The 26879-nt window shown below is 41.8% G+C and overlaps 3 protein-coding genes across 3 annotated transcripts; 2 read left to right on the top strand and 1 right to left on the bottom strand.

The window, feature by feature from the left end:
- Positions 1–1699: 1699 nt before the first annotated feature.
- On the top strand, positions 1700–3223 carry LOC129822527 (MIEF1 upstream open reading frame protein-like). The gene is made up of 2 exons (XM_055880838.1): positions 1700–1806; positions 2982–3223. The coding sequence occupies exon 2, from the start codon at positions 3011–3013 to the stop codon at positions 3221–3223; it is 213 nt and encodes a 70-aa protein (XP_055736813.1). The 5' UTR covers positions 1700–1806; positions 2982–3010.
- Positions 3224–3477: 254 nt separating this feature from the next.
- mief1 (mitochondrial elongation factor 1) lies at positions 3478–10253 on the top strand. The gene is made up of 4 exons (XM_055880823.1): positions 3478–3624; positions 3860–4040; positions 7082–7344; positions 7553–10253. Exons 1-4 carry the CDS (start codon positions 3478–3480, stop codon positions 8393–8395), a joined length of 1434 nt encoding a protein of 477 aa, XP_055736798.1. The 3' UTR covers positions 8396–10253.
- A 2849-nt stretch (positions 10254–13102) lies between these two features.
- LOC129822516 (cathepsin D-like) lies at positions 13103–21783 on the bottom strand. The gene is made up of 9 exons (XM_055880831.1): positions 21271–21783; positions 20653–20833; positions 20215–20338; positions 16079–16197; positions 15641–15840; positions 14987–15109; positions 14524–14668; positions 14216–14314; positions 13103–14000 (listed from the first exon to the last, which is right to left on the bottom strand). Exons 1-9 carry the CDS (start codon positions 21360–21362, stop codon positions 13839–13841), a joined length of 1245 nt encoding a protein of 414 aa, XP_055736806.1. The 5' UTR covers positions 21363–21783; the 3' UTR covers positions 13103–13838.
- Positions 21784–26879: the final 5096 nt, after the last annotated feature.

The following is a 26879-nucleotide window of genomic DNA, read 5'->3' as shown; positions in this document are numbered from 1 at the left end:
GTCAAGGTGTCAAAGATGTGTGATGAGCTTCCTGAGGTTTCACACCTATATTTATACTCTGATGCATGTTTTTTCTTATTGTGTACATAGTAAAACCCATTACTTATTTTTCTTTCCCCCTTAGTGGGAACTGTTCTTAACATATGTAGTTTCACTTTCATCAAAACTGGTGCTGTTCCCGAAACTCACTGACCACAACTACCCGAAGCCCCCTGAACTCAGTTGCCCAAACCCTCCCTGAACTCTGACCTCAGCTGCCCGAAGCCCCCCTGACCTCTAACCTCAGCTGCCCGAGACTCCCTAACCAAAGTAGGCCTCACCAGCCTTAGACAGACACACCTTAGACAGAACTGTGCTGTACATTTTTCTTGTAAATCAGATACGATTCTTAGGCACTTAAAAAAAAAAGTTTTACTTTAGACATATAGTATTCAACATTACTCCTTTTGTCAGTCTTTCTATTTGGAGTTGTGCTTATGAAAAGATATCTAGCCGAAAAGTGGGGAATTAGCTATGTTTCTGTTTGTTTAAGATTATTAGTTTTTGAAAGAATATAATTAATTGTAAGCCTTTGCATAAGATTGATGACAACACAGATTATTGGGACTTCTTATTTTCACTAAAGGTAATTTAGCAGACAATATACTCAGACATTCCTAATGGAGACAAACAGTATGTGATTGTAAGTGAGCTGCTTAGGTAGCTAGTTGTGAGATTTCACCACTTAAGGGCATTTGGTTCCCCAATTTCAGAAACCACTTTGCTTAGTTATGTGTAATTCCTAATTAACTGTTTCTTCAATTACACAACAATAACAATGTAGATATTTATGATAACAATAAAAACTACTTTTTATATTTTGTTATTAGTTATATTATTTTATATTGAATACTGCACTGTTGGGCAGGGCTTGCAAGCTAAGCATTTCAGTGTACTTGTGCATGTGACAAATTAAACTTGAAACCACCAGCAACATGGTGCCCAACCCGTATGGGCTTATAAGACACGATATCAAGTGTCAAGTAGGTGTGCACAAAACAACACGTTACATTAAACAAATGAAATGCATAATTAGCTATTACAATTTTCATCTTGTCTCTCTACACAAACAATACACTCCTCCACCCCAGGAAAATAAATTGTGCAATGTAAAAAACTCACATTGTGAAAAAGAACTTCAACCTGTGTTCATCCTGTAGTCAAACACTTCATGAGTGAGCACCAACAATTTTACCAAACAGAACATGTCTCAAGTCATCATACAGAGGGCAATAAAACACAAAATGGGCTTAACTTTCTATTAACCCAAGATCACACAAGGGATTGTGTCAAATCTTAGCTGCTCACAAACTGACCAATATAGTACATATTAATATGAGCTTGTTTTATTATATGTGCTTAATTTATCCTTGTCTTGTCCTTGTAATCAGTGATGATGCTATAGGTGATAAAACAATTTCCCAAATTCGGGTTAATAAAGTAATACTCTCCTCTAACCTACTCTACTCTACTTATATAGTCTTATTACATTGGCTTATGATCTTATTCACATATGTTTTCTTATTAGACTTCTTTATAAAATGCTTTATTCCATCATAGAAAGGTGTATAGGTTTGTAGGCTAAATAAGATTGAGTGCTGTAACGTCACATTTCTCAACCATACATTTTTTTTCAACCCGGATGTAGTAATTCCCGTGCAAAAATAAGTAGCCAATTGCTTCCGGTTTGTAATTCTGACCCCGACGCGAGGGGGAACTGTGTCTGTTTTACTTATAAGTAGAAACCTTTGAAATCGTTTCTCAAACGTAAGTTCAGCGGTCTCCCTTGACGATGTAAAATGTTGTTCTGTCAATATCGTATATTTGTATTCAATTGATTGTGAGTAGCAGCTCCTCAATGTGCAAGGTCAGCATCGTTCGGAGGCTAACGTTACTGTAAAAAGCTAATTAACGTTAGCTCGCAAGCTAGGCTAGCCTTAAGTGATTTTTTTATTACTGTTAGCCAATCAAAGGGAACAATACAATTGATACTGGTTTTGCTATTCTAGTATAGCTAATTGTTAGCTCACCTATCGTATAGTCTACACGGGCAACAGCAGCTAACGTTTGGTAGCTAAATTGCAAAGGGGTGTTCTGCTGGACGAGTGCTAACGTAAACTATATAGCTAGCTAATGTCAGATGAAATGGGTTAGTTAGCTAGTTCAGTATCTTTGGTGTATCTTATGTGTTGCTCTGGTCTGACACAGCTAGGCTGCATTCAGATTAGACAGGCATAACATAGCTAATGTTAGATAGTTAGCAAATTAACTTGACTTGCTGCTGGGTGGGTGGGTGTCATTTGTGGAAGGTTCTAACATGAATCTGTTCCAGAATCTTCGTAAAGTACAAGGATGCCAACAAACAACGAATACAAAGTAGCATGATTAATTCACCAAGCTAACTAGCTGCCGAATAGTCATCAACTCATCACGTAGCTTATTCTTAATGTTTTTCCATAAACTACCAGAGTGAGGATAGACATTTTTTTCAAATAAACGTGGTGAGTGAGAAACTTAACCAAATTGCCCACGCCCTACCCGGTATCTTATTCTGCCGCTGTACAACTTTGTATGCGTTGTTTGTTGGCAACCTTGTTATTTTTTTGATTCCCGTTTGGCACGTTCCACAAATTACACCCACCCCTTGCTGCTAGCTAGTAGTACCAATAATCGGTGTAACGACCACCGAATCGGCAACAAATGACCAGTCTCATCTCTAATCTCGTCATCCACAAAGGTTATCTAGCTAAATATGCCCAATCGTATAACGTAGTTAAGTTACTGTTCAGGATTAGTATAGCCTAACTTGATCCATGTTGTCCTTCCACTTCACCAGTGGCAGATGCCTAGGTGACAATGTTCGAAAATCGATGCTAATACTACCCTTTGTGTAATGATTACCTATTCTATTGAAATAAATACACGTCCTTCTATCCTCACAGGAGTCCTCCCATCTTCATGTGCATCCCTAATGGGCGGCTGGTCTCGTAGTGCGGTGCTGGAGCTGTACCGAGCACTGCTCCGTGCAGGGCGCCACCTTCAGTACACAGACCGCAACTACTACCGCCGCGCCGTGGCCGGCGAGTTCCGCCGCTGCCAGGCTCTGACCGCGCCGAGCGACAAGGAGGACGCACTGAAGAGGGGCCAGTTCTTCCTCAGCAGTCGCCTGGGGGGGCTGATGTAGTTGGGGGTCAACCATCCAACACCACCTTTTAGCAAGACGTGCTCGTGGCAGACCACAAACAGGTAGACTGTTCAGCTATTTAACCGACCAACTATCCTTTTGCTCTCATAAATTAATAATACATATTTTAATAATGAAAGGTACACGGTCCTTGAGTTATGGTAATAGCACGCGGGACTCGTCACATCTGAATCAGTACTTTCTTTGTTCTTCTCATTCATTTCCCCTTCTAACGCTACATTCACAAAGGCAGAATGGCGGGAGTGAACGGTGACCGTAAAGGAAAGAAGGATGACAACGGGATGGGCACGGCCGTTGACTTTTTGCTCTCCAATGCCAAGCTTGTGCTTGGGGTCGGAGGAGCTGCCATGCTTGGCATTGCAACACTAGCAGTCAAAAGAGTAAGTGGGACATTCTTTAAGTTAGATCATTGCAATTCTACTCTTGTAAATGTTATTATGTACATTCTTTGTCCGTTGCGCCAGTTCAGTTATAGGCTAAATGTGATCACCTCACTGTTTGGCATCTGATCTCTACATCAGTCGTTTTACTGTTTTTAACCACGAGTGGAAGACATGTCCATTTCATGAAACACTCTAATGGACAATAATGCTTTTCAATTCCATCTCCTTTCAGATGTATGACCGTGCCATAAGTGCTCCGACCAGCCCTACTAAGATGGAACCATCAGGGAAAAGGAGTTGGGAAGAACCAAGTTGGATGGGCTCGTCACCACGGGTACTTAACCACGACATGAGGTCAACAGTGAGCAGGTCACTGCAGACTCTACCCACCTCCTCCAACTCCTTTGAACCAGGTATGGTACGCTAATGTATTTAGGGTGTCACACACAATAATGTTCCGCATTACAACTATCAACATTGCTCATTTAATGGAGTTACAATCGTGCCGTTAGCTCACCCCACAGCGTGAAACGTTACCAATGGCGCTGTCAAATTGGTACTTTTTCGGTGGTGCGACTGGTTAGTACATTGTCAAGCAGGACTGTTACGTGTGTTGGCAAGGCAGAGGATGCGAGATCAAGTACCAGTAAGGACTGGTGAGCGTGGAAGCTATACTGCTAAGCAGCACAGGGACGCCTGTTACACTTGCTCACACACAGTGGTCACAGTGGGGTAGTAGTGTGTTTCAGATGGTTTGACCTCACCTCTGTGCATTGTTTTCTAATCCTTGGCTGTGTCTATTGACGACAGGATGGCTGATGTCAGGATGGCTGTACTTCCTGTATTGTGGGTGATGCTACTGACTCTGTGCTTGTTGTAGGAAGCTATAGGGTCGTTCCATTTGATTTCAATCAGATTTTGACCGCACATCTTTTGATTTAAACTACACTTTCCATACATATTTGCCCATGGTTGAAGTGATCAGAAAATTACTTTTTGGACCTGAATGCCAACACAATCAGGAGATGGAGGGACTCGAAGTTGACCAATTTTTGCATATCCCACCAGAACATGAGACGTCCATGTATTTATCACTTGAAAAGATGAACGGTTAAGTTTGATATAATTTAAAAGCTTGAAACCAGGGTTGCCAAACTATTATAAATTGTAGGGAAAATATGTGTAATGTTTAATTTCAATTATCTAAAAACATGTAAACTCAGAATTAGTTAAATGTTTGCCTATGTTGACGCTTAGACCCTAATGTATATTATCTGAGGTGTATGTGTTGTGCCTGCCATCGGTTGAGACACAGTATACTCTTGAATACAGGGTGGGTGTCATTTTAATCATAGGTCCATTCTATGAATTACATTTCTATCTCTTCAGACAACAGCAATTGAGCTGTTACACCATTGAAAGTAATTGAATTGAGATTTTACATTCAAATTACTACCATGAAGATGGCCGCCGGTCCACCCACCATCAAATGTCAATTTAAATGGGAATGTCTTGTCCACATGACCAACAAACTATCATGGTCTAAACACACTAAGACCGGCATGAAGATGGAATGACAAAACCTATTCACCCCTCAGGAGGCTGAAAATATTAGGCATTGGGTCCTCAGATCCTCAAAATGTTCTACAGCTGCACTATCAAGAGCATCCTGACTGGTTGCAGCACTGCCTGGTATGGCAATTGCGCGGCCTCTGACCGCAAGGCACTACAGAGGGTAGTGTATACGGCCCAGTACATCACTGGGGCCAAGCTTCCTGCCATCCAGGACCTCTATACAAGGCGGTGTCAGAGGAAGGCCCTAAAAATTGTCAGACTCCAGCCACCCTAGTCATAGACTGTTATCTCTGCTACCGCACAGCAAGCGGTACCGGAGCGCCAAGTCTAGGTCCAGAAGTCTTCTTAACAGCTTCTATTCCCAAGCCATAAGACTCCTGAACAGCTAATCAAAGGGCTACCCAGACCCCTCTTTTACGCTGCTGCTACTCTGTTTATTATCTATGCATAGTCACCTTAACTCTACTTACATATACATGTTACCTCGACTAACCTGTGCCCTCGCACATTGACTCTACTGGTACCCCCTGTATATAGCCTCGCTATTGTTATTTTACTGCTGCTGTTGAATTATTTGTTACTTTTATTTTCAATTTTTTACGTAACACTTATTCTTTCTTAAAGCATTGTTGGTTAAAGGCTTGTAAGTAAGCATTTCACTGTAAGGCTGTTGTATTCGGCCGCATGTGACAAATAACATTTGATTTGATGCTATCAATATTTATGATTTTAATAGTTTTTTTATGGAAGATTGACATTGTAATTTAAAACAACTGATATTCCCATTCAAGTCAATATTTTCTGTGTGGACCTCCAACCAATTGGAAAGTTGAAATGTCAATTTTATTCCCTTTTTTAGTTACACCTAGTCTGTATTCAAGTGCATGCTGTGTCTCAACTGATGGAGGTCTCAACATAAACCATACTTTTTTTGTTTTAAAGGAATGACCAAATGGTTTGCCAATCCCGTTAGTAAGCTTTTAAATGATATCAAACTGAGCCATTTTATTTTTTCAGGAGATATAGACATACAGTGGCTGTCATGGTATGTGTCATGGATCACAATTTGGCCACCTCTATCTCCTGAATGTTTTGGCATTCAGGTCAAAGTAATTTTCTGACCACTTCTACCATGGGCATACATGTATGGAATGTTTTGTTCAAATTACAAGGGTTGCGGTCAAAGCTATTGAAATTGAATGGAACGACACTGTAGTTTTGTTAGTAGAACCTCCACTAAATAGACTCAGACGGCTAGTTTCTATTGAGCTCCATTAGATATGTGTTATGAAGTTAAAAATACCTCAAAGTCTGTGGTATTTTGGGTGGTTCTCTTATGCCGGGTGTACACTACACAACTTTCAAAATCGTAACATTGCTGAGCCTCTCTCATTTAACGACCGTCTTTCATGTCGTTTCATTGTCTTCCCAACGTATTAGTGCTCAAGCTAAACGATGTGGCACAAACTGGGAGGCGGGGGTCACACACTACAAGGTTCTTCACTTGGTCGTGAGGATTCTCCATACCACGCTGTCTCGTGAAAAACAAAAATGAAACGTGTCCGAACTCGGCTAAAAAAATTGTGTGGTGTACGTCCGGCTGTAGTAGTAGGTTACTCTCTGTAGGAGAGGATAGTCTGTAAAGCAGCCCCTCTCGTGGTACGTGTTCCCATTAGTTGGGTTTGATTTCCTGTCGTCACCCAATATCCTTACTTTTGTAATTTACCTCCCGTGCCCTTTCAACATAGTTGATTTATTTCATTATTCGTGTCTTGCATCATCAGAATGCCCAGCCCACATGGGTTATATGCACTGTATATGCGATAACCCATACCTGCACATTCCTAACCTCTGCCTGTCGTGGCTGTATCCCACTCAGACTGCATGCGGAGGGCGGCGGGGCGGGGACGTAGTGCTGCAGGGGAGACCGACCTCTTCCGGGCCAAGATGCGCCTCTCCTTACAGGAGAAACTGTGGGAGTTCTACCAGGAGCGTGTGGCCATCCCCGCTGAGGAGCAGGCCACAGCCCGCCGGGCTGCCCTGGACATCTGCGCAGAGCTGAGGATCTTCCTGCATGCCAAGCTGCCTGACATGCCTCTCCGAGAGATGTACCTCAGCGGCAGCCTCTACGACGACCTGCAGGTAATAAGAGGGTAGTAGTAGTAAACTTTATCCCTCCGGGGGAAGGGATAAAGGCTAAAGATATCACTTCACAGGCCATTGGCTTAGGAGTGTTGTGACCACAAACAATGCTTTTTACCTCAGTGCTTGTCTCTGGGTTTGAAATGTTATGGTTTTACAAGAGTGACACCATGTGCTCTCTCTGACTCTCTCTCCCACTCTTTCTCAGGTGGTGACAGCGGATCACGCTCAGCTCATGGTCCCTCTGACCCTGGAGAAGAACCTGTGGTCGTCAGTCCCCGGGGAGGACACCATCATGAACGTTCCGGGCTTCTGGCTGATTCGCAGGGAGAACCTGGAATACTTCCCCCGAGGCAGCAGCTACTGGGACCGCTGCATGGTAGGTGGCTACCTCTCCCCCAAGTCTGTCCTGGAGGTGTTCGAGAAGCTGGTGGCGGGCTCCATCAACTGGCCGGCCATCGGCAGCGTTCTGGACTACGTGATCCGGCCGGTGGTTCCCTCGGAGACGCTCACCCTGGAGGTCCAGTACGAGACAGACCGCCTTCTTTACGTGGACTTCCTGCCTCTGCTGGTGATGGACGACGGCGCCTCGCTCATCGCCAAACCACACAGGCTGGCTGCGGAGCGCCATGAAAACCTGTGGCGGCAGAGCTTCCGTGTGGCGGAGACTGCGCGCCTGCGGGCTCTGGACCAGGAGGACGGGGGCTGCCGCTGCGCCTGCCTCAAGGTGACTAAAGCCGTGTGCAAGCTGAACCCGGCCCTGGCGCGCCTGTCGGCCAGTCAGCTCACCAACGCCATACTGCTACTGAGCGAGAAGGAGGGCGACTGGACCCAGGAGGCGCTGGCTAACCGCTTCCTGCAGTTGCTCCGCTCGCTAGTGGGACACCTAGAGGCCGGGAGGCTCCCCTGCGCCCTGGTCCCCAAAGTCGACCTGTTCTGTGAGCTGACGCCAGTGGAGGTGGATGAGCTAGGATATACCCTCTACTGTTCCCTCTCTGACCCAGAGGGACTCCTAAGGACTCCTCAGTCTAAGTCTGGTCACGGGTTCTAGGGTTTAGGACAGATGGTATATAATTCTAAGATTCCATACTGCAGAAGAGGATAGGATATGTAATTCATATGCGCTTCAGACATGGACCATGTCCCCTGTGACCATGTCGCTGTGTGATTGATTCAACATCACGTCGCTGGAGTCCCTGTTTCATCGATCAATATCTTTCTCTTGTACTTTTTTATTTTATTTGTGTAATTATGTTTGTGATAAAGTAAAAATGCAAAATAAACCACTTTAGTATGGGTGTTTAACAATGAATACAGGATCATCCGAATACCAGTTCAACCTCAGATGATGAAACCGGTCTCTTCATATGGTCCCTATGCTGCACGTAAGCCGTTTATAAATAGTACTGTTCAGGGGGGTATACTTTAAAGCATGATCAAGGAGTTGGCCGACTAACTTGCCTAGATATCCTGAAATGACTTCAAATGGGCTTGGTCTAATTGACTTAACCAAAAACACAATTTAGCTTAATGAACCCCAAAATAGGAAGTTATTTCTGTTTGTTTATCAAGGTTGAACCTGTTTTGTAGTATACCCCTTGGGGTAGGACTGTGTTTGTTGAATTGGGGATTGTTTCATTGGCTAATATTATGTTACCGTAATATTATGTAGCCAGTTTGGATTGAATCGTGTCGGGGGGGGGGGGGTGAATATATTTATTCATTATAATTTGTGGGAATGGAAATTGGGGTTTATTTGAAAGATATTTTGGTAGCTCGATCCTCAGATTGCAGGTCTTTCAAACACTGAGATTATGATGGGTAACATTAGTTTAATGCTAGTTAATATCATGTCTGAACAGGGGCATGAAAGAGATCTCTCAGTTAAATGAACAAGCCTCCATCATCGGCTCAAGCAGTATTGTTCTCTACACATATACGCTTACCATTAAGCTGAGACTTGGAGGCAGGGTGCTTCTTACACTCTGCCATGAGATGCCAGTTCAGCTAGTTTGGTGACACCGTCAATACTGCCGCCCCCTAACGAGGTAAATGGTCTTGAGCACTGTTGTGGTCCACTAGGAAATAAGACCAGTGAGTGGAACATGACAGCGGGTTGTTCTTCTACTGCAGGGTACTTATAGTACTGTAGCCTGGTATCGTACAGTTTGTGCTGTAGCCAACTCTTCTCGTTGTCATGTATGGCATTGACATGGCAAGGCTAGAAGAGTTGCTTACAGTGCAGACAGTATGGGACGAGGCTACACTTAGCCTACTCTACCGCTCTGACTGTGTAAATGGATAGAATGTAATGTTGACCACGTGAGCCGCCGCAAAAGCAAATAAATTATTGTGGTATGACTGAAATCTTGACATTCTTGAGGTAAAAAAACTGCTTTTTTTTTTGTCTAGATGTCTTGAAGTGAGTTTTTGAATTTGGTTCAAGTTATAGTTCTGAAATTGTAGCAAACTTTGCAAGGGGATAGGCTGCTGAGGGGAGGGCGGCTCATAATAATGGCCGGAATGGAGTGATATCAAACGCGTTCATGTGTTTGATTCCATTAACTCCATTCCAGATGTTATTATGAGCCGTCCTCCCATCAGCAGCCTCCACTGGTGAAAATGCCCACTAAAAAGCCTAATATATAAATCACATAGGTTTCTATCTTCATGGTATTTAAGTTGCGGATGATTTGTGTTTTCCAGGACTCCTCCCACAAAGTTGTTGAATGAAAGAATGTTGAGAAATACGAATATATGCTTTTATGTTAGGAATGTGTGCCGTTTGCATGAGTAAGAATACCAATGTAGAAAGTTAATCATACGTTGGGTTATTGTTATACACCTCTGTACTGTCTGTTTATGACGTCAAATATGTCTTGTGACGTTAAGATAAAATACTTGACGTATATGTTCATTCATAGGTCTTTGTTGGGTGAAACTGGTTGTTGCATACCTTGTATGAAACAAATCTGGCATGACTTCCTCCCACTCATAACACAAAATGGTTGGTGTGCTTTTTTTCAAATTACATTTTGCGATAGTTAGGATGTTAAGCTGAGAGCAAATGTATCAAAGACAGAGCACCTCTGTCGGATGCTGTGGAAAAAAAGATGTCTCTAAGAGCTTTGCACACCAGGATTGCACATTATCTGCACATAATTAAAAAAATTCTTCAAGCTCTGTCAAGTTGGTTGTTAATCTTTGCTAGACAGCCATTTTCAAGTCTTGCCATAGATTTTCCAAGACAATTTTAAGTCAAAACTGTAACTAGGTCACTCAGGAACATTCAATGTTGTCTTGGTAAGCGCCACCAGTATACATTTCGCCTTGTTTTTTTAGGTTATTGTTCTGCTGAAAGGTGAATTTGACTCTGTATCTGTTGGAAAGCAGACTGAACAAGGTTTTCCTCTAGGATTTTGCCTGTGCTTAGCTCTATTGTTTATTTTTTTATCCTAAAAAAAAGTTCCTAGTTCTTGCCGACAAGCAGACCCATAACATGATGCAGCCACCACCATGCTTGAAGATATGAAGAGTGGTACTTGGCAATGGGTTGTTGGATTTGCCCCAAATATAACGTTGTGTATTGAGGACATAAAGTTAATTTCTTTGCCAAATTTTTTGCAGTTTTGTTTGTTGCATTATTTTAAACAGGATGCATGTTTTGTGGAGTAACTACAATGTTGTTGATCCGTCCTCAGTTTTCTCCTATAAACTCTTTAAACTCTTAACTACACCATCCAAAGTGTAAGTAATAACTTCACCATGCTCAAAGGGATATTCAATATCTGCCTTTTTTTTTTTTTTTACCAATAGTTGCCTTTCTTTGCGAGGCATTGGAAAACCTCCCTGGTCTTTGGTTGAATCTGTGTTTGAAATTCACTGTTTGACTGAGGAACCTTACAGATAATTGTGTGTGTGTGTGGATTACAGAGAAGAGGTAGTCGTTCAAAAATCATGTTAAACACAGTGAGTCCATGCAATTTACGTGACTTGTAAAGAACATTTTGCTCATGACATTATTTAGGCTTGCCATAACTAAGGGGTTGAATACTTATCGACACGAGACATTTCAGCTTTTCATTTGTAATTCCGTCTGTGACACAAAATGTGAAAAAATGCTAGGGGTGTGAATACTTTCTCAAGGCACTGTATATCGTCTTCTGTGGTATGTTTGTGTAGATATTGGAACAAAGGTATGTTCAGTTTAGAGAGACATTTCCTTTATTATTTATGGTAGTTACATTAACTTTACACTTACATACACGGGTCAGTAGGTATTCATTTTGGTGCGCACTGTGTGCATTTAAGGGTGCTGGTCAACCCCATTGACATATAAGATCAACCCACATTGAAAGACAGCCAGGGTTAATCTGGTGTTGACTGAGTTGACGTCCAGCAGACAGACAGGGATTTAAACCAGGTCAGGTAGCAACTATAACCATCCCATGCCAAGATGTCCAGTGTTCAATCACAAGCCTTCTTCGGGTGGCCTCCCGAGTGGTGCAGCAGCCTAAGGCACTACATCTCAGTGCTAGACGCATCACTACAGGCACCCTGGTTCAATTCCAGGCTGTATCACAACCAACCGTGATTGGGAGTCCCATAGGGCAGCGCACAATTGGCCCAGCATCTTCTAGGTTTGGCCAGTGTAGGCTGTAATTGTAAATAAGATATTTTTTCTTTACTGACTTGCCTAGTTAAAGGTTAAAAACAAAATAAGTGTTATGCAAATATGATAAAATATAAATCTGCACTTTGCTCATCTGTGATTGAAAAATATACATCTTCCCAATTAACACTATTGTCTCACAGCTATTTAGTGTCTATCCTAGTAGGAGTGGAGGGAGTGCTTGGTACAGTAGAGCATTATACAAGAAAATCTTCGACATGTAATGGAGATAGTTTAGTATTTTTGTATTATACGTTTGTAACCAAAAAAGCAGAGTATGTTTGCAATGCTACCACCACAACCGGTGTTCAGAAGTGCTTAATTCTAGGTGTACTGATATTAACGGCTCAATCCGTGATGGGACTACTTATAAAGGATGTTTTTGTGTGCAGATTTGTCTCTGTAGACCTGACTTAAACTACAAAGATTTCTGTGCTGATGGGGTTATTTTGCCACGCAAAGTTTGCTACAACTGTTATGAACCACAAAGTAGACAACTACATCTACCTTGAGGATTTCAGCCTAGAGACGATATGCTTGCATGTAATGTAGGTTTGTTTTTTTTGTTGACAGTTTTCGATTTAATTTTAGCTATGGAACTGAATGGTACACAGCACTTTGTATACTCCGATAATAAATGTTGCGGCAGATGTTTCTTGTTTTTGTGCAAATAAAAATTGGTAATTTCTTACGAGGCTTGCAGGGAAAATAATTTTTGGGTAGGATACAGCAGCAACAGGTAGCTGGCAGCCGGAAGAGATGGAAATTAAGCTAGACGGAGGCTAGTACTTTTCAGCCCTAGCTAGTAGAAAATGTGGTGAACTAGTCGGTTGTAATATGTTGTCTAGTCAAAGTCAAATATCGCACGGCATAGATTTTAAAACTAGATAGTCAATCTGGTCTACTAGCCCAGTGCATAAAATCCTTAAATTCGATCCCTAAATATTTAAGAGTAAAACATGAAAAGGGTGGGGTTGAGAAGTTTGGTTAGGTCAATTTCCTTCCCTGTACTAAACACACTTGTATAGCTCCTTTGAGGGCACTTACTCTTAAAGGATGTCTGCTGAAGCATACAACTACCACCAGTTCATTCTGGACAAGAATGACTTGATTTTTATTTAATAAAATACATTTTTCAGTGTCACATCTTTTGATTAATGTTAGAATCAGATGCAGTAGTGCATTACCAGTTTATTTCATCGTTTCACAAAAAAAGTTTATTTGAGAAACCTTGATACTATTACTGTACCCTGGTCCTTGGTACATAGTCAAATTCACTGGACGTCAACATTGTTTTTGTTAAATCAACCAGAGAGTTTAATCTACAATGATATGCATTCAGTCTTCTGCTTCATCTACAAAGGAAATGTATTTGGAATAAAGATATGCATTCAGTAATCTGCTTTCCAAACACAAAGGTGGTTGCATTGTCAGATAGGAGATACAACAGTACCACTTTGTCTTCATACAAAACACCAAGCTGAACTGCATACAGCAGCTCATATCAGTTTTGATCTGCAACTATTTAATAATCATTCGCCAAACTCACCCGGGAACACTTTTATTAGTCTTAAAAGAAAATTAAGAAACAGCCCCCCCCCCCCCCTAAAAGAAATCAAAATAGGCTAAGACAAGTTTCTTTTGGGGGGGGTTTTGTTCATTTTGGTGGTGTGCCTCCTATAATTCAGCATGATCTGTGGGGATTTGATAGGTACTAGCTCCACCTTGCACCTTGGTTTGGTAGGACCACTATATTGCTAATACCCATCAAATCCTTTCAGATCTCCACATGTGGCTAGGGGTCGTTTGTGGTTTCTCCCCTCTACTTGGCAGGGGCGAACCCCACGCGGTCTGCGTCTCTATCAAACACGCTGTAGTAGCGTCCAATGAACACGTCTCCCAGGATCCACAGCGGTCCAGCCGGAGGGGGGATGTTCATGGCCATGAAACCTGACAGACAGATTTTCTGACCCATCTGGGAATCCTGCAGCACACAGGGGAGAAGCTTTTGAATGATTCTCAACGGCAGGCATGTCCAGAGAATTAAATATCATGATACATTTCAAGACGTAGTAAAATGCATATACGCATGCGAACTGTGATTAACTGTTTAAGTGATGATGATTGAAGTTGTCAAATTTCACAGACTTTCCTACTGGCAGGCAGGCCACATTGAACTGGTCACGAGGTGCAAATTACCATTATGATATAGTCGTCTCCAGTCAAGTTGAACATCTTCCCTCCCAGGTTGAATGTGATGACGGGGAGAGAGGAAACCTTCTTGCAGTCAATCCAATACTGAGAGGAAGAAAAAAATAAAGTGCAAGTTAAAAATAACTGCATGTATTTCACAAATCAAAACTTAACTTCTGTCACTACAATACATGCGTGCATGATTGAAATCTTTTGTTGGCCATTCAGCAGAACTAAAACAGAGGTTGGAACTGATAGAATGTACTTATATGCTACAACAGGTAGACATTTAGTCTACAGACTCCTGTACCTACCTCTCCCATCAGTAGAGGCAAGGCGCCGATGGCTTTATGCAGCGCCCGGACCTCCTCCGCAGGCCCGGTGATGAGGGACGTTCCCGTGTCAACAATCGCCTGGCAACCGGTCTTGCACAACGTCAGCTGGTTTCCCACTTCCACACTGCAGAGCACCAATTAGCTGTGATCACTCAAGACTAAATTATCCTTATAACATTGTGTGCGATTTCTTAATAAATCGGTTCAAGGACATGCATCTGGTGTAATAGAAGCAATTATTGGTACAATTATTGTCTGATTATTTACACGGAGATAGTTATTTTTCCATTGACTATATTGGGGGATCCCGCTTTCTGGAAATAGCAGCATGCAGTACCCCCATCAGCCTTGAACTTCATGGCTTCAATGAGGGGGCAGTTGTTCTCCTCTGGAATAGATATTATAAAAGAGCCTCTGTGTAGACGAGAACCAAGTTGCTTACCTGCTCATCTCAATCTGCCAATAGGCCTTGCGTGTGACATTGACATAGTGCAGGTCTCCAGTGTAGTACAGTGGGTCCGTGCCTCCCAGCATCAGCTCTCCTCCCACAGCAGCAAATGGAACTCTGAGGAACAGGATATCAAAAGGGGTTACAAGTTTAGTTCAATCTACTGTCAGATATGTAATTGTATTGCCTTAACCCCATTGAAGCTAGTGGCAACACAAGAATACAAGGTTGTACAAGTTATGCAAATGTTTAATTAACCTGTGGTTTATGTTCATAGACTTTACCCACAAAAATAAATACATGTTAAAGCTGCAATATGTAACTTTTTGGGTGACTCAACCAAATGCACATAGAAATGTGCGTTATAGATCTGCTTGTTGTCACAAACTGAAATTAGGTGAACTATTTCACTTACTTATTTCCGAGGAAATATGACAGAAAGTGTGGTTAAAGAATTTCAGGACAACAGAAGCTAAAAATATCCCAGTTCAAATAAAAAGATAAACTCCTTTCAGTTGACCTCCAACAGCAAACAGGACTTTTTTTTTAAATCGTTTAAAACAAAATCACAAGTCAACAAACCACACATTGACCTACGGCCCTTAGTAGGAATGTATTAAAAAGGAGAAAAAAATCCCTAAAACCAACCTGCTAATATAGAAGGAAAAAATGTTCTGAGGTAACAGCTTGGCAGCCATGGCAGTGTCAAACACAGGGGTTATCTTATCGACAGATATGGTAGGGTAGCCCATGCCCAGCACCCCGTCAAAGCGTGCCACTGCAAACGTGATGCCAGGTTGCTTCACGGCCTCACCAAACTGTTGACCAGTGACCTGCATGCCAGCCAACTGAGAGGGATGGAGTGAAGAACAGGAACTGTGATGTACAAAGCAGATTGTAAACCTCACTGTGTTCATGAACAAACAATACACAGTAAGACATGGTATGCAGACTATGCTCCACATTCCATCACTTAAAATGGACAATGGTAGAATTACAGAAAAATGCTGTGGATTTGTCCACTTAAGTGAGAGGAATGCAAATAAACAATGGACACGGTGTGCACACACAGAAAAGTCCACTTACAGACACAGTGTCCCCACTGATGAACCCAGACAAGCTGCCTCTGCCATACTGGATGGAGAATTTGGTGCCATTCTGAACATACGTGCTCGACTTCTCGGAGTTATAACGATGGTGGAGCCCTAAGCAGAGGTGCACATAAAGTTCACAACTATCTCAGGTTGGATAAATGGCACTCATTTTCATACAAAACAAACACGTCCCTCATGCTTCCTTAAAACGATGAATATGACTTCCAGTACAGCATGGATGAGCAACAACAACAAAAAACTAGTATTTGCAACTTTATCTTTTGCACCCATCTCATGATTATATGATAAAGGGAGATACCTAGTCAGTTGTACAACTAAAATGTGTCTTCCGCATTTAACCCAACCCCTTTTTTTAAACGACATCCATAGGAGACTCAGCGGATAGTAAAACCATATGTTATGAGTGAAGTGCATAGCCACGGGAAGTAGTTTGGGGCAGGGGTTGCTACGCCGACAGGGAGGATGCAAAAAAATGCCCACGCTGAAGACCTATATCGTCCGCTAATACAGGACTAGTGAAGACCCACTAGTGTGAAACGAAATAATTGTATTTCAGTGTTTACTAGCATTTGTAACTTGAGTCTGATAATTCTCTACATTTGATATAGGTTTTCCAGTTTCTAGAAATACTTTGCAAATGCAACTTATTTCTGTGGAAACTGAAATGATCTATTAATTTACATGTTAGTAGATGCTCTTATGCAGAGGAATTCACAGTAGTGAGTGCATACATTTTCATATTGGTCCCCCGTGGGAATCGAACCCACAACCCTAGCGTTGCAAGAGCCATGCGCAATCAACTCAGCCATGTCACAAACCACTTGACGTCTCAATCTACTCAAAAAACGTATTGTGCATTTGTAATAGAAAGTCTACAGGTACAAACCTAAATGACCAGCAAAAGTACAACGCAGTAATATTAATTTACATTAAGTTTGTAAGGGTGGTAATTAATACTGCACAAAAAGTGGTTGTTTTCCATGTTATTTGATCAAGAATATATATTTTTAAATTGCTGGATGTCTTGAGTCTTTGCCCCTTTTGATGTAAATGTTTAAGGAGAGGGTTTTGATTTTTTCTGGATTCCGTTAGAATGATCGCAGAGAAAAAGGGACAGGGCAACACCTCTTACAATTCCAACTATTCCAACACCACACGATACTGTTCTTAATTATACAACTACCTTTTTGCCAAAGCTGAGATGCTGAAAAAAATGTTTTGCCCGCGCTACAGATGTCTAGATTGGTCCACTAATACAGGACTACTAATGGCCCAGTGCACTACTTGTGAGAAAAATTAAAATAAATATTCCACAAAATATACAGTACCAGTCAAAAGCTTGGACACACCTAATCATTCATTTTTAGTGAAGACATTAAAAACAAATGAAATAACACGTATGGAATCATGTAACCAAAAAATATTTTGATTCCTTAAAGTCGCCACAATGACAGCTTTGCACACTCTTGGAAATCTCTCAACCAGCTTCGCCTGGAATGCTTTTCCAACAGTCTTGAAGGAGTTCCCACATATGCTGAGCACTTGTTGGTTGCTTTTCCTTCACTCTGCGGTCCAACTCATCCCAAACATCTCAATTGGGTTGAGGTCGGGTGATTGTGGAGGCCAGGTCATCTGATGAACTCCATCACTCTCCTTTTTGGTCAAATACCCCTTACACAGCCTGGAAGTGTCGGGTCATTGTCCTGTTGAAAAACAAACGAGTCCCACTAAGCACAAACCAGATGGAATGGCGTATCACTGCAGAATGCTGTGGTAGCCATGCTGGTTAAGTGTGCCTTGAATTATAAATCAATCAATCACCGACAGTGTCACCAGCAAAGCACCCCCACGATTCACGGTGGGAACCACACATGCAGAGATCATCCATTCACCTACTCTGCATCTCACAAAGACACGGCAGTTAGAACCAAAAATCTCAAATTTTGACTTTTCCACCGGACTAATGTCCATTGCTCATGTTTCTTAGCCCAAGCAAGTCTCTTCTTATTATTGGGGTCCTTAAGTAGTGGTTTCTTAGCAAAAATTCTACTATGAAGGCCTGATGCACACAGTCTCCTCTGAACAGTTGATGTTGAGATGTGTCTGTTACTTGAACTCTTAAGCATTTATTTGGGCTGCAGTCTGAGGTGCAGTTACCTCTAATGAATTCATCCTCTGCAGCAGAGTTAACTCTGGGTCTTCCTTTCCTGTGCCAGTCCTCATGAGAGCCAGTTTTATCATAGCATTCAAAAGGTTTTTGCGACTACATTTTTTTAAACGGATTGACTGTCTTAAAGTAATGATGGATTGTCATTTCTCTTTGCTTATTTGAGCTGTTCTTGCCATCATATGGACTTGGTCTTTTACCAAATAGGGCTATATTTTGCATACCACCCCTACCTTGTCACAACACAACTGATTGACTCAAACGCATGAATTAAAGAAATTCCACAAATGTACTTTTAACAAGGCACACCTGTTAATTGAAATGCATTTTAGGTGACTACCTCATTAAGCTGGTTGAGAGAATGCCAAGAGTGTGCAAAGCTGTCATCAAATAAGATATTTTGGTTTGTTTAACACTTTTTTGGTTACTACATGATTCCATGTGTTATTTCATAGTTGATGTCTTCTACAATGTAGAAAATAAAAATACAATTCTGGAATGAGTAGGTGTCCAAACTGATGACTTGTACTGTATATACACTGAACAAAAATATAAATGCAACATGTAAAATGTTGGTCCCATGTTTTATGAGCTGAAATAAAAAGATCCCATACGCTCAAAGTTTGATTTTGGGCACACATTTGTTTACATCCCTGTTAGTGAGCATTTCTCCTTTGCCAAGATAATCCATCCACCTGACAAGTGTGGCATATAAAGAAGCTTTATGTGTTGGGGACAATAAATGGCACTAAAATCTGCAGTTGTGGCAAGTTGAGGGAGCGTGCAATTGGCATGTTGACTGCAGGAATTAATGTTAATTTCTCTACCATAAGCCGCCTTCAACGTCCTTTTAGAGAATTTGGCAGTACGTCCAATCGGCTTAACAAACGCATACCACGTGTAACCACGCCAGCCCAGGACCTCCACATCCAGCTTCTTCACCTGCGGGACCGTCTGAGACCAGCCACCCAGACAACTGATGAAACGTAATTTTCACAAAGAATTTGTGCACAAATTGTCAGAAACAGTCTCTGGGAAGATCTGTGTGCTCGCCATCCTCATAAGGGTCTTGACCTGACTGCAGTTCGGCGTTGTAACCGACTTCAGTGGGCAAATGTTCACCTTCGATGGCCACTGGCATGCTGGAGAAGTGTGCTCTTCACAGATGAATCACAGTTTCAACTGTACTAGGCAGATGGCAGATAGTGTGTTCGGCATTGTGTGGGTGAGTGGTTTGCGGGTGTCAACGTTGTGAACAGAGTGCCCCATGGTGACGGTGAGGTTATGGTCTGGGCAGGCATAAGCTACGGACAATGAACACAATTGAATTTTATCGAAGGCAGTTTGAATGCACAGTATACTGTGACAAGATCCTGAAGCCCATTGTCGTGCCATTCATCCACCGACATCACTTCATGTTTGAGCATGATAATGCACAGCCCCATGTCCCAAGGATCTGTTCACAATTCCTGGAAGTTTAAAATATCCCACTTCTTCCCATGGCCTGCATACTCAGACATGTCACCCATTGAGCATGTTTGGGATGTTCTGGATCGACATGCATGACAGTGTGTTCCAGTTCCCGCCAACATCGTCGCACACCCATTGAAGAGGAGTGGGACAACGTGCCAAAATCAATAGCCTGATCAACTCGATGCGAAGGAGATGTTTGCATGAGGCAAATTGTGGTCACACCAAATACTGACTGGTTTTCTGATCCACGCCCCTACCTTTAAGGTATCGGTGACCAACAGATGCATATCTATAATCCCAGTAATGTGAAATCCATAGATTAGGGCCAAATTATTTTATTTCAATTGACTTTTATGAACTGTAACTAAACTCGTAACAATTGTTGCATCTTTTAATTTGCACCCTCTGCACCACTACTTCCCGTGGCTATGGTGAAGTGCAGCAAAGGCAATAATAGACTGACTCACAGCATGCAACATCCAGGAAGGAGCAGTGAATGGAGGGCACCCACAGGTTGGAGGAGCCGGTGTCAAACAGCACAGTAAAGTCCTGGGGTGGTGTGCCTATGCTGATCACCCCATAATACTGAGCCTGTGGAGAGATGACATAAACACCACATTCATACGATAAATAGGCATAAGTCTATATTACAGTTCTCTTTTCCTAACTCCCGGGGAGAGAGATACTGAATGTGCAAGCTTTATTAAACCAAATAAATAAATTACACACACATCATGATCTTCAATCTGGGCCATGATTAGCAGATTGGGCATGTTATGAAGGGTTGGAACAAAAGCCTGCACACCCAACTCCTGGAGAACCCTGGCTTTACTTATTATTGTTTTTTTTCAGTCAACCTAGAATAAGCTAGAATTAAACCAGGCCTAGTGACAATATCCACTTACATCCATGAAGTTAGTGAGTCTCTCAACTGGCACTTTCGGGCTCTGAGTGGTTGCTGGTACGGGTGTTGGTGTGTCAGTTCCTGCACCACCAACGGTCTTGGCCATGTTCTGGAGTTGTTCAAAACTCATCCCATTGTCGTTCATCAGGCGGCGCATACTGCGCGTCTTGTGGAGGGGAATTCTAAAGGCCCATTTATATGATAACGAAGAGAATTAGTTTATCGGTCGTAATTTGTTTAACAAATAATTCATAACTCGTGCGCTCTAACGTACTTCCTGTTTTATACTGATGTTCCCATACATTTACGAGCAGCTTGGTTCTATTTTACAACTTAATTGCTTCGTTATTATGTACAATCTATGTTAACTTCAATTCAAACTTTAGGAGATAGATGTCATGAACATGCCAGCGTTATAGAAACGTTCTGTGGGTGTACCAAAATGCGACCCACATGTGCCTAAACAAATATGCATGTGAAATTGGCAATAATAATTGCCTAACGTCAGGAAATTAAACTACCCCAGACATAGCCTATTCTATACTCGTCACGGGATGGCGAAATAATAATTACTTGCGTTATTCAAAAGTTAACCAAGCAACTGACGAAAATATGTTACCTTATAATAGCAGAGCTGTGCGCTATCAACAGCGCGACGGTTATAGACAATATTTTAAGACACTTCATATTCTGTCTTTGATAACTCATCATCCAGTTGGTTTTTCTCTCACTTTAGACTATCTTGGCTGGCCAAACCGTCCGTTACATAGAAGACCGAACACTATCAAATCTACGCACTAAACCCAGTTATATCAGTATGCCTTTCGGTGGTTTCCGTACACACTCGCTTTTCTTCACTCGGTCCAATCCTGATTGGAGAGAGCGCATACATTAGACGGTCTTATTGGCTTGAATAATGTCCGTCGTTTTAAATTGGTCACTGCAAGCTGGTATCCTTTGGACGTCTAGAGTGCACTTTTTTAAAATTTCTTTAACACTACACAGTTGATTGAAATGATAAAAGATTGGTGATTATTTAAATCAGGTGTGTAGTTCTTGGGCAAAAACCAAAACGTGCACCACTTGGGGTACCGATTGTGGGGAATCGCGGATAGCACGGTTCATTTTAAATCAGACACCCTACTGCGCACTTGACAAGTCGCTGTCGCAGGATCACGAGAGATGGAGAATGGTCTGATTGCGGCCCGCTATTCGGGGCGTTACTGCATCTGCAGGAACCCCTCTTAAAGAGCGACTGCCTTTAAAAAGCAAAGCATCCTTTTGAAAAAAAAAAACGTATGGGCATCGATATGAGTCGTAAAAAGTTATTCTAGTGTCAACATTTACTACAAAGTGTAAATAGGATAATTTTGGTCATAAAATCAGTCTCTCTAAAACTGAGGTTGGATCATCCGTGTGTCACAACTGGTAAATTAAGGTTGGGTTTTGAAGATGTCCATTTTCCCACTAACATAATAATAATATGTTTTTTTAATTTGTAAAGAATAAATTAAATGTATATATTTTTTATCCAGAACACAGACAACAATCAAAGCTATAGGTGTCGCCAGATCCAGAGAACATGACAACAGAATTAGCAGAGGTCCTTGAAAGCTGTCAACTTTCAGTAAAAACCACACTTGAAGCAAATTTAAACATTGAATTAAACCAATTTAATCAAATGGCAGTTGAATAAGAGTGAGCAAAGTTTAGTATGAGTGGGATAAAGTAGTTGATTAGGCAGCATGGTATTGGTGCCAACAGCAAAACAACTTACCCTAATGAGAGAGACATAGGCGGAAATCCCAGGGGGGACGGGGGGGACACGACCCCCCCATCTTGGGAAAAATATGATTTGTCGCCCCCCAATATATCACTGTAAACATAACTATGTAATTTCAATAATATTAATAATACGCAATGAAAGCACTTGTGCTGATTATAGACACTTAATAGCGCATTTAAATTTCAAAAGATTGCGACCCCCCCCGCCCTTTGCCTCACAATGGTTTGATCCACTGCCAGTTCTTTAGCTGGCAAGGTAATAAAGGGTTCGTATCTACTGTCCGAAAGGGACATGTACGTAACTGACGTGAGGTTCATTCAGTCAATCCATAGCAGGTCCATAGCAATGTTATTTATTTATTTTTATGTTGGCAGGGTTCACACACTAGTTGAATTTGTAGAGCTAGCGCGCAAACTAAAGCAAACATTAACTATCAAGCTAGCTAGTACCTATTCCATTTATGTGGCGTCGTCAAAGATGGAATCTTTGCTATCGTCAGTTTATTCCAAGATCAGCATGCAGCTGTAGTGCTTCGACGTCCCTGTGATAAGGTTAGCAATAAACTGAAGTCCAAACTGAACAGAACAGAACTACACTCTCTTCTACCATTGTCTTAAATATATATAATGGTCTCGTTGCAAAAGATAAATTGTCGCTAGTGAACTTTTTTTATTTTATTTTATTTCACCTTTATTTAACCAGGTAGCAAAGATTATAGCAAACACACAGAAACGGAATTGGTGCTCGCTAGCTTTACAAATTCAGCTATTGTTGGAAGCCAGCCAATATGAAACAAACTATTTAAATTACAAAAGGTTGCAGCATGTGTTGTGTAAATGTGTGTGTGTGCAGCTAGGCCAGCCAGCCAGCCAGGTAGAAAAATGGCAGAAAAAAGTAAGAAGACGGACATCAGAGTATTTGTCAGTACACCAAAACACATAGTAAGAACTCTAGTATCCTAATATCTCAAAGACTAGTTGATAAAATGTTCATAAGAAAGAAGTGAAATGCTAATGGAAATGTTTCACAATGATGTCATTAGGCAGAGCAGGCAACAGATGGCACACAGACAGCAGAGCTGGGGACAGATATGCAGGGACAGACTGGCAGAGACAGGAAGTCTCAGGTAAGTTTGTTGAGTCTTTGTTTGGCAACATTATGAAAGGTTCTCAATTATTTTGACTTGTAAAATAGGGACATAATTGGAAAATGCCATAGATACCCCCACTCTCAACTTAAACTGGTGACTAAACTAAGATTTGTTTACGGCAATGGTATTGCTGTTGTGATTAATTGTGTAGTTTTGGGTACCGGTAGTTAGGAGTACGGCAAACACCTTATTTATTTTCTAGGAGACCGGCTGAGTCAGTTAGGGGGGTGAAAGGGAAAGAGCCAGGAAGAGAGACTTCAGAGGACAGTGTCACAGCCACGACAGGACCAAGTGTCACCCTTGTTGCCAGCAGCACCAGTATAGGGGACAGTGGCACAGCATTGTCCAGTTACCACAGTGATGGCACAAAACCATATCAGCCACACCCACAATTTATAGAACCGCAAACTCTTGCCAACAGAGTGTTGACGTTTCAAGAGAGATGGTTTCGCGATTTCCCCTGGCTACATTATAATCCATCAATAAAAGGAGTGTTGTGTTTTCACTGTAGCCAAGGGTTTTCAAGCCAGCCATCTTTTGGCCAAAGAGCTGATGCTGCCTTCATTAGTGCAGGATTTAGGAACTGGAGAAAAGGCATTGAAAAATTCACAGCACATCAAAATTGCCAAACCCACCGCCACTTTGTAATTGTAACAGCACACCAGCTAAATCCAATCAGTGTCCAGTTATGTCCAGCGCGTGGGTTAAATAGCTGGATGACGCAAGGCATTGCTTGATGAAAATTGTTAGTTCGGTGCGGCATGTAGTAAGACAGGGACAAGCCTTTAGAGGCCACACGGATGACAGTGGGAATTTATACCAGATTTTGAAACTTAGGGCAGAAGAGGATGATCCCATTTTACTGAAGTGGTTAACAGAGCGTACCACAATGTACACAGGCCCCAAAGCACAGAATGAAATTCTGAACATCATGGCCAATAGTCATTCGAGGCATTGCAGCTGAGATTAGGTCTCTTCCGATTGTACAATTTTCATTAATTGTTGATGGTACTCAAGATGTCTCTGGTGCTGAACAGGAGAGTGTCTGTCTGCGTTATGTTGACCATGACCATGTCCCTCACAAGTAGTTTATTGGGCTATACAGGGTGTCGGAGACAACAGGCGAGGGCATTGCAAAAGTGCCAACTGATGTGTTGTTGAGGAAACCCGCAAACATATGCTCGGTTCTTTTGTTCAGTAGTGTGTATAGCAGTGGTTCTCAACCTTTTTGGGGTACTGGAACCCCTGCATATTTTGAGGCAAGGCAGGCAAGGTTTTGAGCAGTCCTCAGGGACCTCCACCCCCTTTATATTATATGTAAACTTACTGGAAACCTTGTGGTACTGACTACATTCATTACACTTTTTTATTTCACGGACCCCTTGCAATTAGTCCATGGACCCCTGTTTGAGAACCCCTGGTGTAATTGATATTTGTTCTTTTGTTTAGTAGTTTTCAGGACACTTACAAATGATTTATTTCATGTTATTTTATTTAAAATGGCCTACTTTGTGCGACATACTTGTCCATAGCTGCTGTTTGAAGAGTTGAGACACTGACTGAGTTGAGACACTGACTGAGTTGAGACACTGACTGAGTTGAGACACTGACTGAGTTGAGACACTGACTGAGTTGAGACACTGGCTGAGTTGAGACACTGGCTGAGTTGAGACACTGGCTGAGTTGAGACACTGGCTGAGTTGAGACACTGGCTGAGTTGAGACACTGGCTGAGTTGAGACACTGGCTGAGTTGAGACACTGAAGGATATTTTGTTTGATTTATTTGGGTTTTTCATTGAAGTAGTTATTTTGCTTTTAGAACTACTTATTTTAAGCTTTTTGTTCTTGCAAAGATATTGTAGACTCAGGCCAGGTGGACATATTTAATGACTATATAAATGTATCAGAAAAAGTCAAATTAAAAGGTCAATTCAATACGGAGACCAACTTTGTGATGGTTCTCAATGGAGATTCTTTTAGATGTGATCACACCATGTTCATTGTATTTATGAAAACTACACCCATACAGTGTACAGTACCATTGTCACCTACCGACCTTTCTTGATATTGCTGGTTGTAAGTACGAATACCTGCATACATACTGGACTGGTAAGGAGCACTGCTATAACTATTATTAGTAGTAGAATTATAATGATTTAAACATTTGAACAAGTTGGGAAAACCCTTCAGTTAACTACTGTACCTATCAATTATCCAGTTGTAGGAATTATGGTTCCTCAATATACATTTAACAACGTATGCTATGTGTTACAGCACTACTTTTGGTGTCCCCCTCAGGAATTGCTCTTGAGAAAATTTAATGTAATTGTCCCCTCCAAGGTTGATCTCAGATTTTCGCCCCTGGAGAGAGAGAGAGCGAGAGAGAGCGAGAGCGAGAGAGAGAGCGAGAGAGAGAGAGAGAGAGAGAGACTGGGGAAGTTCAGGGATCATTTAAATTCTGTGAGATGGTAAAGGTGAAATGTAAATTGCATAATGATGTGGACAACCATTCACAGGCAAACAATTTGAAAGTGTCTAGGGGTCAACTGTAGGTACTACCACACAACATGAGAGAAATGGAGAGACACGCCTTTAGAGCATCATGCCTAACAGGAAGTGTAAAGAAGGGGTTTTCCTTGAAGGAAGGGGAAGGAGAGGAGGTTCTCAGCTGAAATCCAAGAATTATGAAATGTTCTGTCCAGTTGTCCCTCTAACAGGCCTGCAGGTGCCATCAACCAGCCTACATACCATCTGTGAATGATGTCATGACTGTCCTGTGAGGATCCAAATAAGTCAGATCAGGTTTGCAATGAATGACTTCAACCAGACCCCCTCTCACCTGCAGAGGGGGGGAGGGAACTGGTGGGGGTTAACAACTCACGCCCTGTTGTAAATAAGCTCTCCCTCTCCAAATTCACCAAAGGAATGTGTCTTTGTTGTTTCAGGAGATTTTTTCAGCCGAAACTCTAACACGTTCAAAGGCAACTACTGGAACAATGTTTCTAACATAGAACGCGAGGAATGGTCAGAGGCGATCTAGAGAACATTAATGTCGGGTTGTTTGTTGTTTTGTGATGTCATTAAAAATGTCAAAGGAAATAATGTAACTTGGAAAGTATTCCCACTACGTGTACGAAGTTTCCATCCTATGCATTATGCATGAAATATGAAAGTGTTTTTGTTTAGAGAGGGACATGATTTTAGGAGCCATAAGAGATAATTGTTTTACATAAACTTTGCACAGTGACAAGTGACACCCCTGAGTGAGGTCAGAGAGTGTGTCAGCCTGAC

This window comes from Salvelinus fontinalis, chromosome 2, assembly GCF_029448725.1.
Source record: "Salvelinus fontinalis isolate EN_2023a chromosome 2, ASM2944872v1, whole genome shotgun sequence".
Taxonomy (NCBI): domain Eukaryota; kingdom Metazoa; phylum Chordata; class Actinopteri; order Salmoniformes; family Salmonidae; genus Salvelinus; species Salvelinus fontinalis.
The sequence above is the reverse complement of the archived record's forward strand: the minus strand, read 5'-3'. Positions and strand labels throughout refer to the sequence as shown.

Bases quoted from the DNA above. Each gene is read 5' to 3' on its own strand.
- LOC129822527 (XM_055880838.1), top strand. From the start codon at position 3,011: ATGGGCGGCTGGTCTCGTAGTGCGGTGCTGGAGCTGTACCGAGCACTG.
- mief1 (XM_055880823.1), top strand. From the start codon at position 3,478: ATGGCGGGAGTGAACGGTGACCGTAAAGGAAAGAAGGATGACAACGGG. The intron at 3,625-3,859 runs GTAAGTGGGACA...ATCTCCTTTCAG, and splicing joins CAACACTAGCAGTCAAAAGA to ATGTATGACCGTGCCATAAG. The intron at 4,041-7,081 runs GTATGGTACGCT...TATCCCACTCAG, and splicing joins CTCCAACTCCTTTGAACCAG to ACTGCATGCGGAGGGCGGCG.
- LOC129822516 (XM_055880831.1), bottom strand. From the start codon at position 21,362: ATGATGAGTTATCAAAGACAGAATATGAAGTGTCTTAAAATATTGTCT. The intron at 20,339-20,652 runs GTAAGTGGATAT...ATCTCTCCACAG, and splicing joins GACTCACTAACTTCATGGAT to GCTCAGTATTATGGGGTGAT. The intron at 15,841-16,078 runs GTAAGTGGACTT...CATCCCTCTCAG, and splicing joins TCAGTGGGGACACTGTGTCT to TTGGCTGGCATGCAGGTCAC.